General features: G+C 38.6%; 1 protein-coding gene across 2 annotated transcripts in view; it reads right to left on the reverse strand.

Moving 5' to 3' along the window:
- LOC110296701 (transient receptor potential cation channel subfamily V member 5) overlaps positions 1–16567 on the reverse strand; it is a 29792-nt gene that overhangs the window by 4747 nt on the left and 8478 nt on the right. For both annotated transcript variants that reach the window (XM_021165441.2, XM_029478297.1), the window contains exons 8-13: positions 14469–14681; positions 4195–4281; positions 4024–4100; positions 3620–3785; positions 3368–3434; positions 1426–1694 (exon numbers count right to left, since the gene is read on the reverse strand). In XM_021165441.2, the coding sequence (XP_021021100.1) occupies positions 1426–1694; positions 3368–3434; positions 3620–3785; positions 4024–4100; positions 4195–4281; positions 14469–14681 (879 nt within the window). The remainder of the gene's footprint in view (positions 1–1425; positions 1695–3367; positions 3435–3619; positions 3786–4023; positions 4101–4194; positions 4282–14468; positions 14682–16567) is intronic.

Below are 16567 nucleotides of genomic sequence, written 5' to 3' on the forward strand. Positions count from 1 at the left end.
TAAAAATAAATAAATAAATATCAGCCAAAAAAAAAAAGAGTCTTGAATGGAACTTGAGTCTTCAATGCAACTTGAATGGGACCATTAGAATTGTGTAAAGCAGTATGCTCCGCCCACACTCTCTCAGATGGATTGCACTTCTTAGGTGTTTTGTCAATACAGTGGGGATGATTTACTTTAGAAGAGTGAGTCAGGTTGAGCATGCAGAACATGAATACTGATGGAATGTGTAAGGTAGAGACTGAATTCTAAACAGATATGTAAATCTATTTTGATTTTCTAAACTTCCCAGTTTTAAGAATTAGCTCATTCACTTCAACTCTTTACAAAAAGCTGTTTAGGATTGATTTAGCTCTCTTTGTGGCTGAGCACCTTCACTAATATAAACCCTGACTTGTGTCCTATTCTAGTTCAGCTAGCTAGTCTTACCCATATTTAGCATGTGTCATAAACATTCCTCCTTTGATAAGAGAATTTCCTAACTTTCTACTTAAATCCCTCAGTTTCATCTCTTCTCAGCACAATGCACATTTCTGTATCAATTTTACTTCTATGAGGGTTCAGCCTCCTGTGAAGTGATTTCCTTGGTGTCTAAATTTTCTGTAGCTTGGCACTTCAACTGGAGCAGAGTATGTCTTTGATGGTTGTGTTTATGTCTCAAATCCTAGACATATAATAGGCTTTGAAGACCACTGCTACATACCCACTATATATTTACCTGAAGGGTAAACAATTGTTAGATTCAAATACTTATATAGTATTTATGTGAAAGAATATGTGCTTTCTGATACATACAAGGGAAAAGTCTGAGGCTTAAGAGTAGAATTATAGCAAGATAGGTTTTAGTTCACTCCAATATGAATGCTTCTAATAATAAACTTTTCACAATATAGAAAACTCCTATTCTCTGAAACTGCACTCAAATATACAAGATAATAAGGTCATAATTAGACAAAAGAATATGCTGAATGACTCTCACACCAATACATAATTATGCTGAGAAGCAGCTCAATTATTTCTTAGAAGTATTTGGAATGTAACTCCTAACTCTAGTATTTGATTAGCTTATTGTGATACAAAGAAAAGATATAATAGGGATTTAGGGATTTATACAATCTAATAGAAGAAAAAGTCCAAATTTAAGAGCTATGTTATAAAGAACAAAATATTCTTGTTCCTTGTGGATTCAAAGACTACTAGCTCTGCTTTTTACCTGAAATATATGGTCAAACTCTGTGCTTAGATCTTCCAGTGTATCATGCTTATATCCCTCAATCAATTCACACATACTTCAGGTTTATATAAATGTAACTGAAACGGTAACCTCTTGGGGCTCTTCTGTGACTCTATGAAGAGTGGCTCACAATAAACACATCCTACTGTAATGTTTCTGTCCCTTTGCAGGACTAACACTAATAAACTTACTTGTGCTCTCCAGAGCTCGTCCCTCTCCTGGGCCACTCGCCAATGAGTGTCGCCCATCATGGCAATGAACAAGTTGAGCATGAGCAGTGTGGCGATGATGGCAAAGGTGGCATAGGTAACACTGTACATGAAGGGCAGATCCACTCTGTAATTGGCAGGTCCATCAATGATGGTGAGGAACAGCTCAAAGGTGCTGAACGTTGCTGTGGGGTAGTCGGAGAATTCCCCCAGATTATCTGGATCCTCTGTCTGGAAAATGATATAGAAGGCTGCTCCGCCCAGGAAGAGCAGTTGGGGAATTAAATTGTCATGGTAAGTAAGGCCTTTGTTACCATTAGTTCAACTTCTGATCTATATACATCTATCAGTTTACACACATGCACATACTACTATACATCAATAATGTAATTATCTTAGAACTGGCTTATCCTAAGAATCCTGATTATATCCACTGTTATGGATAATGATAACACTCAGCCATTTATCAAAAAGAATTACAGGTGTACGTATATGCATAATAAGTTACCTAACAGATTATTACCTTTTGGAAAACCAAATATTTGAAAGATAAGTCATTAAAAGAATGTTTTGGATCTAGAATGATTTCAAAGAACGTTGTACACGATAAGACTAAAAGAAGAGTACCCTTTAATCTTCATGACGTCTAGTTAACTATCCATTACTCTGAGACTTGCTAGGCTAGCTTTGACCATCACAGAAAAGTTATCTCTGACTAGTGTATAGCCTACCATATGGCAGATTATCCTGGATTCTTACAACACTAGACCCTTGACTTCTTTCTGTATGGCACACTGAAAAGTATGACAAGGTGATTTCAAGCCCATACAGAGAGTCTCTATGAACCACAAGCCTCCTTAAATAAAATCACAAGCACAGTCAGTGCACCAGCAGTGACCAATTAGAGGATCACAGCTATAATCTTTAGGAAACAACTCTGTTGCTGGTTCTCCTGATAGCAGTCTGCATACGGCTGAGGGAAGAAACCTTCTATCAGGCTTCACAGGTCAGAATACTCCAAACAGACTGTCAGTTTGATTCTTTCTCACTTAAGGTCTTAGTATTTTTTTTTTTTCTAACATTTTCTGGGAAACCTCACTGGCCAGAGAAATTTTTAGAGATAGTAATAAAGACCTGAAATGATGGAGGAGAGGGTTCTTCAGAGATCACTTTTCTTGTGCACCCTCTTCACTACTGGGTGACCAGTTACAGCCATGGGAGATTTAGTTAGATATTCTAAATATCTAGATATTTAGTTAGAAAGTTTTTCGTGAATCAGACCTTAGCCTTCCTCCCACCTATATAAACTCCCTTTGAACCACTTATGCTCCCCCCTGTTCTCTCTGCTGGTCTTTCCTTCCTGTGCTGGACTTTCTCTGTTACTTGACACTCTTCACTATATCTATTTGTCCCCATTCTCTGTCTTTCATTGTCTGGATTTCTCTTTGTCTGGACTCTCTGCCATGTCCCAAATTCTCCAAACTCTCATTCTGAACATCTGTTTTATAAGTCTTTCCTTTATCAATACTTTAAGAGACTATATAGAGAAAGAGGACACTTTCTGTCTTATTACATACCTTTTATTCCTCTTTCTGAACTGTAAAAATAGCACAGTATAACATGGCATTGTTCCTATTTGCATAATGTTTAAAAGATCTACAACTGTTCAGTGTTTCATGTCTCTCTTTTTGCAATATTCCTTTAAGGGACTTGCAGCACAGTTAGCTGACATGAATCTTAACAGCACAGAACTCATTAAGTCTACCTTCCAGGTCAACCTGGGTGGTCCTTTTCTTTGAACTAAGGTGTGTTTTAGACGTACTTTTCCATAGGGAATGACAATAATGAAACCAAGTGAATGTGGGAACTGAGAAGGCAGTTTTCTGAAGAGCTGCATCTAACAGTCTAGAAGTAGTGATGTTACCTGAGGCAAATCCCAGGATGACCATAGCCATTAGCCAGCAGAAGCGCAGTAGGTCTCCAAAAATCATCTAGAGGAAACAAAGTAGAGGAAGAAAGATGAATGTCTCTGTACAGCTGTTGCTAACAGTCCTAAATATCCCGATGAAGCCCTCAGCTCTGCTCTGAGCAATCCTTTTTTTTTGCAGCTATTGTTACCTTTCCATCTGTGAAGGCTCTGAATCCAAGTCAGAGAAACATTTAGGAAAGCACTGACCTTCTGAATCATGATTGTGAAGGGCCCCAGCATCTGGAATCCTCGGGCGAAGTACATGACACTACACCAGCCCAGCACCAGGGCCATGGACATGGGCACTACCTCCCCATTTACATTGGTAAGCCTCATCACCATAGTCAGTAGCACAAGGGAGGCATATGTAATGCTGGAGTGAGAGCAGAAAGAAAAAAGTTAGGTATGAGCTGTCAATATTCTGGATCTACTGTATGATGATGGTGAGCTGGCTGACACCCACACATTCAGGCCAAGTTTTAACAGCTGAAACAAATCAACTAGACAGAAACCCCTGGAGTGTCACCCGATATCTAAGTCTTAGAAAATGAACTGGAGACTTGCAACATTCTTGTAAATGGAATCAGGGCCTATGAGAAAAAGACACTCACATGATGACATGGAATGGACCCCCAAGAACTGTTTGTCCAAAGTAGCGAGAGGCACCAACTCTGAAGATGTCTGGGATCTAGGGGAAGATAATAAAGCAAAAATAATATAGACTGCAATTCAGTATGGGACCTAGGTGAATTGCTTTATCCCGAGACCCCCATGCTCCTCACCTCTAGGAGTAGAATAATCACAGCCCCAAAGACTGTCACCAGCTCCCCGACCAGCCGGATCTTATCCTGGTAAGTCACATATGCTTCCTATGAAAGGAAATCAAGACAAGAAATATTTCCTGATATGAAGAGTTGTATGTAATGGGATTAGAACAGTTGGATTCTTTCCATGGCAGGATCTATCATCACCATCTCCTAAACTCTCTTATTCACTTGGCACACTTTGTTGTTTTATTTTATTTTGCTACTTCATTAGACAGGATTTCACAATGTAGCCCAAGCTAGCCTTGCCATTTGTGCCTACTCTGTAAATCTGTAAAGATGTATGCAAGACAAGGAAAGCTCTTTTATTTTTTCCCCACGAGCACTTTCCCCCCATTATAACTTTTATTCTGACTACCTCTGTGATCAGGACATGAGGTAGGTGTTCAAGGTTTTCATGTGCTGTCTCCTTCATATATGCTGTGAGTAATCATTTCTCTATATACTGAGCAACAGAGAGCACATTTCATAGCACCAAAATGGCCAAATGAACGACTGAGTATGGCGGTACTTGCCGGCAATTCCAGCCTTCAAGAGAATGAGATAGAACAACAGAGCACAAGGCAAAGCCAGTTTGGGGTACACTGTGAAGTCTTGTGTGATGAGGTAGCAAAGTAAAATAAACAAGACAACAAAGCATGTCACGTGAATAAGAGAGTTTAGTAGATGCTGATGATGGTTTCTGTCACGGAAAGACTCCAACTGTTCCAATCTCGTTGTGGCTCCCACACCCTTTTAAGACATCATAAGCATATCTCAGAATTCAGGGGCCACTATAGGCTACAAACTTAATACCTCTGATGAGACCTTGAAACATTTAAAATGTCTGAACTTAAGGGCTCTCATTTGTAAGATGGAAACTGCAATCCTCACCTCCTGGAGATGGTGGAGTTGGAGTGTACTTTAACCAAAAAAAGGCCACAGAAGTATTTATTGTGGTTTTACTATGATTTGGCAATACAGAATAAGGTAGAAATGAACCTAGACACGAGTTTTAGTTTTCTGGAGGGACTCGGATTATTCTGAGAAGACAAGACAGTTCTGGGGTCGAGGTCAGATGAAGGCTATCTTTAACTACTACATCATGCAGATGTGATGATGGAATTCTTCATTAGTGATTCTTACCTAGTTAGAAGTCATGAACTCACTTGAGAATATAAGAAAGTTTTCTGGAAAAAAATATGTACAATTTTAACATGGAATTGTTATGTCTAAGCCTTGGAAATGCTTTGGGGCTGCTTCAGGGTTTCTTGTTTGCTAGTTATATGTTTTCTTTGCTTATTTTGTCCTCATCCCTGGCAACACTTTATCTCTACTGAAATTCAGTACGCAGAATATGTCCTTTTATTTATTTACTGCCCTTGTAGAATCTATCTCTTATTGCAAACCATGTCAATTCATTGTAAGAACTTAGGTAAGTAGAGGAATAAATAATAAACACATTAACTGAGAAATAACTTTAAATACAGAAAGTAGACCAGTCGATCTGTTTCTGCACAAAAATTTTAAATTATTTTTAAAACGTTGTATCTTGGTGAGTGGGTCTAGACCAGTGGTTCTTAACCTTCCTAATGTTGCAACCCTTTAACACACTTCCTTGTGTTATGGTGACCCCCAACCATAAAATTAATTCTCTAGCTGTTTTAAAAACTGTAATTTTGCTACTAGTATGAATTGTAATGTAAATATCTGTTATGCAGGATATTTGATATGAGACCCAAAGAGGTCATGACTGATATAGATTATGTCAACTTTTTCTCCCTTCAGTCTCTCCAGAGACAGAGACAGGAATGATAGTAAACATTTGTAATCCCAGCAATCTTGAGGTAGAGGCAGAAGGACTGTGAATTCAAAGTCAAGTCGTAACAACCAAGAGGTGGAGTTGGGAGGGTTCGGAGTTAAACCCCATTGTTTTACTGCATAACAAATCTGAGTCCTTCCTGGTCAATCTGAGACTTTGTTTCAAAAGAAAGAATGTGGGAGGCTGTAAACACTGCTGACAAAAGAAGTCACAGAGCTCTGAAGACAAGAGTGCCCCTAGAGGTCAGTGCAGCAATAATACCATTTATAGAAAAACAGGGATCCAATATCTCTAGGTTTCCCCACCCTACCCCAGCAACGCCTCTTCTCTCCAGATTTGTTTTGTTTTGTTTTGTTTTGTTTTGTTTTGTTTTGTTTTGTTTTGTTTTGTTTTGTTTTGTTTTAAATATGAAGACATTCCCTTCCACAAATCCAGCAGTCAGATAGGCATCCAGGGACTGCAAGTTTTTGCTTGAGCACCAGGCTGCCCTTTCTCCTAGAGTCTGATCTCTTAAACCTGGCTACAGAATGTGGGGTCTTCTGTGAGCCCACTAAACAAAATAAAGGGTTTTCTTTGTTTTCTTTAAATATATATATATATATATATATATATATATATATATTTCTGTGCGTGTGTGTGTGTGTCTGTGTGTGAAATATGTCATAACAATTGTATTAGGCACTTAATGTATTGGCCTTCTTATTGTTTTATTACTGACATAAAACTTTTTTTCATCTAGAATGAGTATTTTTACAGTGTAAAGAAATGGCAGTGCTTTAAAAATGAGAAGAGACCTTAAATTTTAATGATACCTCTCTGATGATCCAGGAAGTGATAGAGATTCCTCTTAACTAATTACCTTAAGCTTCCCCAGAATTAAGCCCAGACAAATAATAAAATTGCCTTTTGAAGATTTAAAATTTTATTCTTTAGGGGTTGTAATCAAGATGTTCTGTCTAAATTAAACATCTCATTCATGCTTCTTTAGATCTGCAGTTCTTAAAACAAGGTTTGGGGATCAAGGTTGTGTTTGGCAAACTATGTTTAAGGTACCACAGCCGCACAGCCTCAGCTCCTGTTTGTTCTGCAGAGCTCTTTCAGTGCTTCACTTTCTTTCATTTAGCAGGACCCAGTGCCTTTAGGCAAATACAAGGCTGTCTGCCACCTTGTTTACCCTTCATCCCTTGATTCTTTTTCCCCTCCAAGTTCTCAGACTAATCTTTTGGAAATGTGAACATTACCACATGACTTCTGTTTATGTCTTCCCTAGCTGTTCAATACCTTCAGGATAAAAATCAGATGGTATTCGACAGTGTTCCCTAAATATTTTTCAGAGGAGAAAGTCACTAGGTACAGTCTGAACACTTTAACAAATAGAGATAGAAGGAGGGACTCTGAAAAAAAAAAAAGGTAAAACCTGTCTGAGCTCCCTGAATGAGAAGCGCCTGGAGAAGAGTGCTGGCCCAGGATGTAATTATCTATCTATCTATCTATCTATCTATCTATCTATCTATCTATCTATCTATCTATCTATCTACTTATCTATTGTTGATGGTTTTTTGGTTTGTTTGTTCTTTGAGACAAGGTGTTACAATTTGGCCCATGGGTGACCTGGGACACAATGTATGGAGCAGGTTGGCCTCAAACTGTTGGGTGATCCTCTGTCTCAACTTCCTGAATGCTAGAATCCTAGGTGTATGCCATCACACACAGCAATGGTTGCTCCTGCTCAGCACTTTTGTTTGATTTTTAAAATCTATGTATGTATATGTGTTCTTTTAATTAGAAGTGCTCATTGTAAGATAAAGATCAAATGAGAAGCCTAAATTAACTATCACTACAAACTCATTACTCTGACCTCTCTCTGCCTTGTTTTTATGCTCTATGTAGGCTGCAGATACGTTAAGCAATGGAGTTGTGTTAACCAGCCCTTAAAGTAGAATATACAAATCTTTCCTTAATAAACCTCCTTAATAAACCTCTGCCACCACATCTGTCTAGTTCACTCCTCCTTATGCTTCAGGATACAGGCCAGGCCAGCATTTTCCTGAGTTGTCCTTCCATGGCCTTCTGCAACTAGCTAAAATGTGCCCCTGTAGGCACCTAGTGTACTCTGATTATAGACCTTGCCTGGAACACTGATATGTCGGAGTACTGCGTATCTCTTAGAGCATCCTGGGGACATTAGCATCTGACACTTTCCTTTGATACACAGTTTATAACATTTTAAGAAAGAAAAGCAAAGAAAGAAGGGGACTGTGGAAGCTGTAGAGAAGCAGCTTTCCCTGGAAGATGCAGCCGAAAGAGGGAAATAAAAAAGTGAATAGAAATGGAGAAGCCTATTTAGAAGGAAACCAATGCAAAATATGGCACTTGCCTACGTTGTTTTAAGACTACCAAAGTCCTTGCTCAAGGTCACTTGAAATGTAAAAAAAAAATCTCATTATACTCTACTCCTCTAAAAAATAAGTATTTCCCGAAAGTAACCAGAATTCTCTACATTGCCACATGGCTAAGAATTCTAGGAATTATTAACAACCTGAAATTTTAGGAGTAGTGATAACCTGTAATTTAATTGTTGCCAGTAATCAGATTGCTTGCAGGGACCAGTCACTCACACTTCACTGAACTATTCTTTATGAGCTGACTGTTCTGGGTAGAATGCTCAGGAGAGTGCATAGTAGAGCCTAAGACACCAGTGAGCTGGAAGAGCTAGGTGTACACTCTCTAGATACAGGCTAGGAATACCAACCTCTCTAGATTACAAAAATAAGTTGAAAAATCCAGTTCAGACTTTTGATTTTGTTCCCCCAATCACAGACTTACAAGGGGCCTGTCGCCAGTCAAAGGAGGATTTCTCTGATTCTATAGTTTGAACAGAGTTTCCTAACAGTACTGTCCACAAGAATCAAGGGATGAGGGTTTAACCGTGACACACCTGGGGAGCAGGATCTCAGGATAGTTTATGTCAACTCATTGCTTTTCTTCAAGGAATCTAACGGTTTTTATGGTATGCATCCAGAGGTAAGGATTGCTGGCCATAGGAAGGTGGGATCCTGTTTCCAGGAAATATTTCCTTCTCAGAGGTTATGACCCAGGAATTCATTTACAGGTGTGTGTGGGGGATACTGGGGGACTGGGAAAGCTGGGGAGAAGCAGCTTTCCCTCAAAGTTGTAGATGGAAGAGGGAAATAAACTAGTAAGTTGGAATGCTTTTCTCAGGAAAATGGATTGAGAAGTTTTTTTTTTTTTCTCTCTTCCAAGAAGTCATTAAGTAAGAGTGGCCACTCCTTTGTGAGTTGTTTTGTAAGGCCTGCACCCCTTTCTCTGTTTTGTTTTACTCTGTTCTGGTATTCTTAGTTTGATATGGTAGGGTGGGCATCTCACTTCATAGCTCAGGCTGACCGGAAACTCACAACCTTGGCTCACCCTGGCAGGTGCTGTCAGGGATCACTTCCCTTTGCCCTTTGTAAGGACTTAGCCCAATCTCTTTTTTTGCCATTTAAGGTCTAAATTGAAATAACACCTAAATTGCTACGTTGCTAACTGCTATAGAACCCAGAACCTCTGGTCATCTTCATTTGTTTTTAGCTTTGAGCATTAAGTATGTGGAACCATGAAGATTACTGATAAATTTAAATTGAAAAAAAAAAAAAAGTAGGGCTGGAGAGATGGCTCAGTGGTTAAGAACACCGACTGCTCTTCTGAAGGTCCTGAGTTCAAACCCCAGCAACCACATGGAAAAAAAGTAGTATCTAAGGAACTACAGAAATTAGGCCAAGAAGGTCAAAATCCATTCCAGTGTTTTAATAAGAGAATAAGGAGAGAGAGAGAGAGAGAGAAAGAGGCAAAAATAAAGACAGAGAGTCAGACAGAAAAACACACAGAGAGACAGAGTCAGAGATTCTGGATGATAAGACTCCATGTAGCACAAAAATTTTACCCAATACAGTATTCTTGCCCTTCCTTCCATACACTTTTATAAAACTCAGTATGGTTCTGAGCCCTCCAGAGAGGGCTTTGAAATTAATAGCTCCCCCACCCCCATCTTCAAGGGTTCTGGGAGCAGTGAATAGAACCATTTCTCCACAATGGTCTAAAAACAATTACCTATTTCCCCCAAAAAGTGAAATTTACTTTATATCTAATAAACTAGGGACATAAGATGATAGTTATGATTATAAAAACTGGAGAATAGAGAGCAGTTCAGCAGCTGGGAGTAGGAGATATTTCATATCTGATAAACTTCCCTCACTTAGGGTATGCTCACCTTTACAAGGATTTCTACATAAAAGGTGACGATGGTGGATCCCAGCTAGGTCAAAGCCTTGGGACATGAAGTTGCCAAGTAATGCATATACAATGAAAAATGACTGGGATATAGCCTTTGATTCTTGAGGGATAAATCACCTGTCTCTATATTTATAATGCAAGTTTGTAAGGTGATGGACACTTTAAGTCTAACATCTGCCTTTGCTAACTAAATCTCTTTGTCAAAGTGCGTAGTATCTTTTAGCTTTGTAGCTGCCACTGTTTCAAGGGAGCTCATTTTAATTATGAATAAGAGCAATATTAAGTGATGTGTTGCTTTGTTGTATAAAAAAATTGATCTAAACAATCACATCATCTTCACCTGGTAGCTTACTAAAAAATGGAACATCTTGGTCTTACTCCAGCTTTACTGATAGAATCTTCACATTAGCTTAACCAGGTCTCCAAAGTATATCCAGGGTGCACATAGTAAGGACTCAGTAGAGGTTATCTTTATCTCACAGGCTCCTTGTTTCTTGTATACCTTTACTTGGCTTCAATTGGGATGCTTGTTCCACAGGAAGCTGAAAAAAAGTTTTGAATAGGGATTGTACAATATTGGAGATCGGATGGGTGTTAAAGAGCTATGGTGCCCTGGGTTGTCTGGAACTTATGAGAGAGAAGGGCATATGGAATCCTCCCATTTTATGTGCCAAAAAGATGATTTCAAATGGATAGGAAACAATGTGTAATTCTTGGCATTGTCTTCCCCTTCACTCTCTATATCCATCACAAAGAAATGATGATTTTCCCTTCATTAAGTCTCCTGATGCCAACTCTTCTCACCACCTCCGCATGAAATCACTATGCCAAATCACCACATTCTCTTGCATGGAAAACTATAATAGGCACCTGAGTGATATCTACATAGCTTCTTAATCCTTAATAGTTTGCTTTGTACCCTAGTGCACTATTTGGCAGGAAGATTTTATTACTGTCCATTATATACAGGTGGGGTGGTACAAGGCCCTAATCACAGGACACAGGAAGCTGAGACAAGTGTCCTGCCAAGAGTTTGAAGCCTCCCTAGCCCATGTAGAAAGTAGTACATTCTGGCCAGGCTAATTTCATATTTAAAATTCTGAGCATTCTTTAACTTTGAAGATGAATATTAACCTTGAATGTGGTCCAAAGTACCCTACCCAATTTGGGAAGGATCTGCCTTCACAGCCTCATCTGTGGCATGTAGCTCAGTTCTCTGTTTCAGAAAATCTTCTTTTCTAGACACTGAAAAGGAATTTCCTGCCTTAGGCTCTGTATATATGCATTCTTCTTGCCTAAAATTTTCTTTTCCCCTACAGTTCATTTTGACTTTAGTTCAAGGCACAAGATTCTTCACAATCCTTTTTTTTTTTGTCCCTGACATGAACCATCCTTGTTTTGTATGCTGTCTATCTTACCACTGTGCCCTTTCTCTTACTCTGGGTAAAGTTTTAATGATAAGCAATTTGCAACCTATATTCTTATGCTAATTTGTTTACTGTATTTCAATTTATAAATTTTTAGTCATGAATTAGGCTTTATTGTGTTTTGCATGAATCACAGTTGTTGAATTTCTAATATCTACACTACTATTGAGCATTAATTTTCATCAATAGAGTATTGAAATGTTTCTAAGAAAAAAAGCAAAGAACTTGACAGAATCTTTTCTAGAAGACAAAAGGGATAGATAGATGATACATACATACATACCTACATACGTACATACATACATACAGAGATATATAGATACATAGGTATCTTGATTAATAGCCCTGGATTGTCTGCTACTCTCTATATAACACCAGGGAAGCCATTTGAGTACTGGGATAATGGCATGCATAACCAGGCTCAGTTGTAATGGTTATGGTAATAAGTCAATATTCTCATGTCAAATAGCCCACTAAAAATCTTAGTAACCCTGTGGCCAGAAAATTAGAAACAAACCTGCAGGATGGAATCTGGTAGTTCTCAATCATAGTTGAATATTAGTCACTTGAGTTCCTTTAAAATACCAAGAACAGGGTTCTACTTCATACATTCTCAGTTTTTAGGTCTGGTTTGTAGCATGAGGACCTGTCTTTTTACTAGCTTCCCAAATCTGTACATGTAGTCTTGTTTAAAATATACAGTTCTAGAAAGCAATAAGATTTATTACTGGCCACACAAGTATTTAAAATCTAAGGAATCTGACTCCTAGGCCTTAAACTTCTCAATTACTTGAAAACTCTGTGACTGACCAATCGAGCACATAGTCATTTTGACATCTCTAAATTTGAGTGAAGATAAATTTACCCCACTCTCATATGGCTCAGTTTTTATATACTTTGTGTTACCTCGTGCAAATAAAAGATTATCCCCCTTTCCTTCCAAATGTCCAGGATAGAGCTGCTGGACTATTATCATAAAATCCCACACATGAAGCTGGAATATTTCTTTAAGGTTCTAGAGCCCAGCAGTTTCCACAGACCATAAAAGATGGACAAAAGCAGTCCTAGAGTGCCACCCCCCCCAAGCCCTGGGTTACCAGTGCTATGAGTATTGTTGACTATTAGTCATTTATTTAAGCATTTTAAATTCATTTATTTAATCAAAAGCTCCCTGGGGTAACTACTTGGTTAACAATTGAATTCAAGTCTAGACAGCATATTTTTATACCTTTGTATTTCTGAGACTTTCAAATAATTAAAAAAAGTAGAAAAAAAGATAATTTCCTATTATTCAAGCAATTTGGTATAATGTAACAGCAGAACAAAATAATTGAAAAGATCAGGAGTTCCTCATGTTATCCAAACTGACTTAGAACCAGAATATTCTAGAAACTCAGGACTAATGCTTAAAGATTAACCAAAGCATAGGGACCATTCATTGATGTTCTTTGTTATCTAAATCTCTTATTACTATATCCTTGACCTTCTTACTCCTTGCCCAATTGCCAGTGAAATAATATTTAATAAGAGCCCTTTATTTTGCCCAGGATAAATGACTGAACCAAAAATGAAAGGACTAAAGATGTTAAGAAGAAAATAATCTGGCTCCCAGAAAAAAAGAAGGATGACTGGGGCATTTAGCTATCATTATGCTATATACAGTCTGGAGGCAAAAAAAAAAAAAAAATGGATCTTTTAAACATAATTTAGACTATCTGGGTCAAGGAAATATGTTTATGCATAATTCTTGAATTATCTGTCCCCAGTGAGAAAAACACATGTGGGACTTAGTCTTATTTAATTGCTCATCATCACCAAAGTGCATTTAGGGTGGAACCTCATCTGCATTGCCAATGTGTAATCTCAGTGTAAGTGTGATACAAAAGTTGGGAAAGAACACTCGGGAGGACTCAGAGGCAAAGATAACGGGAAAGCTTATCTACTCTGAGCTGGTTCATGGTTATATTATATCTCTATTTCTAGTCAATGTCACTCGTCTTTCCTAGCTATTTCTATTGCCTATATTCAGTCTGAACTTTCATGCCCAGATGGAGCTACAGAAAGAAAATTCCTTTAAGCACCTGTGTCTACTCCTGACATGCTGGTGAATGCCATCTTTTATGTTGTGCTTTGTGATAAAACAATCTCTCTCCCTCTCCCCTCATTCACAAATAAAACCCTCAAAGCTGTACTGGTTGACTACATGTGTTCAAAGCTACTCATCAGAATCTATTCTCTTTGTTACAACAAAATGGACATTTGCTCTTTTTGACATCAGTTTTAATCTTTCCACACCTTTACTTGTCCATCTTAACCACCCCAGCCCTCTGCAGGGCATTATAAAATGGCAAGTCCCACAGAGGTGATTCACACTCAACTACTGCCCCTTTTGAGCATCTTTGTGTAGTGTCTCCAACAAAGACATAGATAACCCACTATAAAGAGGAACTCACAAATGAACAAGGTTGGTAATACCAAACATCTAATGAAGCTTTTATGAGAAAATCTGTAGCTTACTACACAAACACTTTTAATGATGAGGCTCCATCTATGGCCCCCTATCTCCTGTCTAATTCCTGTATTACTGATGAGGTATTGGCATCTTCCTAGGCCTATGAACAGTATCTTTCCAGGAGAGCATCAAGATGGTCTGGAGACAACATCATCATCCCATGACAACATTCCCTTTCATCCCTTTGAAGAAGAATTACCTGTAGTGATTTCTGTTCCATGATGGTGTTATCTCGAACATGTGTACGGTTGCCATCTCGGAACTTGAGGGGGCGGTAAACACAGCATGTGGTGAAGCAGACCATGTAGAAGATGTACAGAGCACCCAGGAGGCAGAAATAAGGTTGTCCATATTTCTTCCACTTCAGGCTCACCAGCTCCTTCACTGGGGTCTGTTCTAGAATCTGTCGAGCCTGTCAGAAAGAAAGAACAATATAGAATGAACAACACAATTAGCAGTGTTGAGGTTTGAACGGCATTCCAGGTGACAGGGCAGCAACTATCATCACCATCATCCAAGCACTTATTTCTTTGATAGGAAATTATTCATTTCTATTACATGGTAGGCTTTGTGGTAGTGCTATAGAAGTATTACAGAAGTATTCACAGTGTATACAACAACACTGAGTCTATAGTAGATGAGTAGTAGTTAGGTGAGTGAACTACTGTAGGAAGATTGGAGAAGCCATTGCTCATTTGCACATAAAATGTAGTTGGGACCATGGGAGAATCTGCTGAGACTAGTAGACAGAAATTACATGGGAAAAATAAATGATAAAAATGATAACTATACAGATGCACTATAAATTTTACGGTAGGAAGTTTGACTTTTTTTCTGAATGTAATAGAAAGCAATTGGGAACTCCTAACAAGAAATAGTTCAATTTGCATTGGAAGTATAGTTAGACTGGTGAAAAGCAATATAGGAGATGGCAGAATGGATGGTGCTCTAAGAGAAGTAAATAGCAAGATGCAAAGGAGAGAAGATAGTGGATGAGAGAAAGCATCTGAAAAGAGGCAAATTCAAAGTGAAGCAGACAGGATTAGGCAGGGAAAAAATTCCCTTGAGGGAAGAGGGAGGAAGAAAGTTTCCAGATATGTTCAGCAATCCAGGGCAGGAGGTTGAAGGATCCCCCAACCAGAGAATCTATTTTTGCCATAAAATTAAAAAAAAATATTTTTAAGATGGTACTAAAAGTATCAATTGTTAGAACTATAAATAGAAGCAAGATTGGTGGTGTTAAAGAAAAATACTTGGTACAGGTTGTGTAAAACCCATAGGATAATGCAAGTAACTAATATCTGTTGTGAAAGTGCAAAGGAGAGATAGAAGAAATGGCCAACCAATGACTGGCTCAACTTGAGACCCATCCTATGGAGAGAGCCAACCCAGACACTATTAAAGGTACTTTGCTATGTTTGCAGACAGGAGCCTGACATAACTCTCCTCTGAGAGGTTTCATCCAGTAGCTAATGGAAACAGATGCAGAGACCTACAGACAAACATTGCAGGGAGCTTGAGGAGTCTTATGGAAGGGTGAGGAATAGTAATAAGTAAGCCAGTGGTGTCAAGGAGACTATAAAAAAGACCTACAGAGTCAACTAACCTTGGCCCGTGGGGGTTCATAGAGACTGAACCACCAACCAAAGATTATGCATGGGTGGAGCTAGGCCCCCTATACATATGTAGCAGATAGGCAGCATGGTCTACATGTGGGCCCCCTAACAAATGGAGAGAGGACTGACTCAAACTGTTGGCTCCCTTTGGATCTTGCTCCCTTAGCTGGTGTTGCTTTGTCTGGTCTCAGTGGCAGAGATGCCTAGTTTTTCTGTGCCTTGATGTGTCAGTGCAGGTTGGAACCCATGGGGGATGGGAGTGGGGCTTCTCTTCTCAGAAAAAGGGACTGGGAGGTGAGTGTGGGACTAGGAGGAGAGGAGGGCCTTCAATTGGTGTGTAAAATGAATAATTAATAAATAAAGTAAGTGAAATTACTAAATTACTAAATAAAGTAAGTGAAAAAGAAATAAACTCTATGATTTAGATGGAGAGAGAGGGGGGAAAGAAAGAAAGAAAGAAAGAAAGAAAGAAAGAAAGAAAGAAAGAAAGAAAGAAAGAAAGAAAGGAAGGAAGAAAGGAAGGGAAGGGAGAAAGGGAGAAGAAAGGGAGAAAGGGAGAAAGGGAGAAAGGGAGAAAGAAAGAAAGAAAGAAAGAAAGAAAGAAAGAAAGAAAGAAAGAAAGAAAGAGAAAAAGATAGGAAGGAAGGAAGGAAGAAAGAAAGAGAGAGAGAAAGGAAGGAAG

This window comes from Mus caroli, chromosome 6 (assembly GCF_900094665.2).
Source record: "Mus caroli chromosome 6, CAROLI_EIJ_v1.1, whole genome shotgun sequence".
NCBI classification, from domain to species: Eukaryota; Metazoa; Chordata; class Mammalia; order Rodentia; family Muridae; genus Mus; species Mus caroli.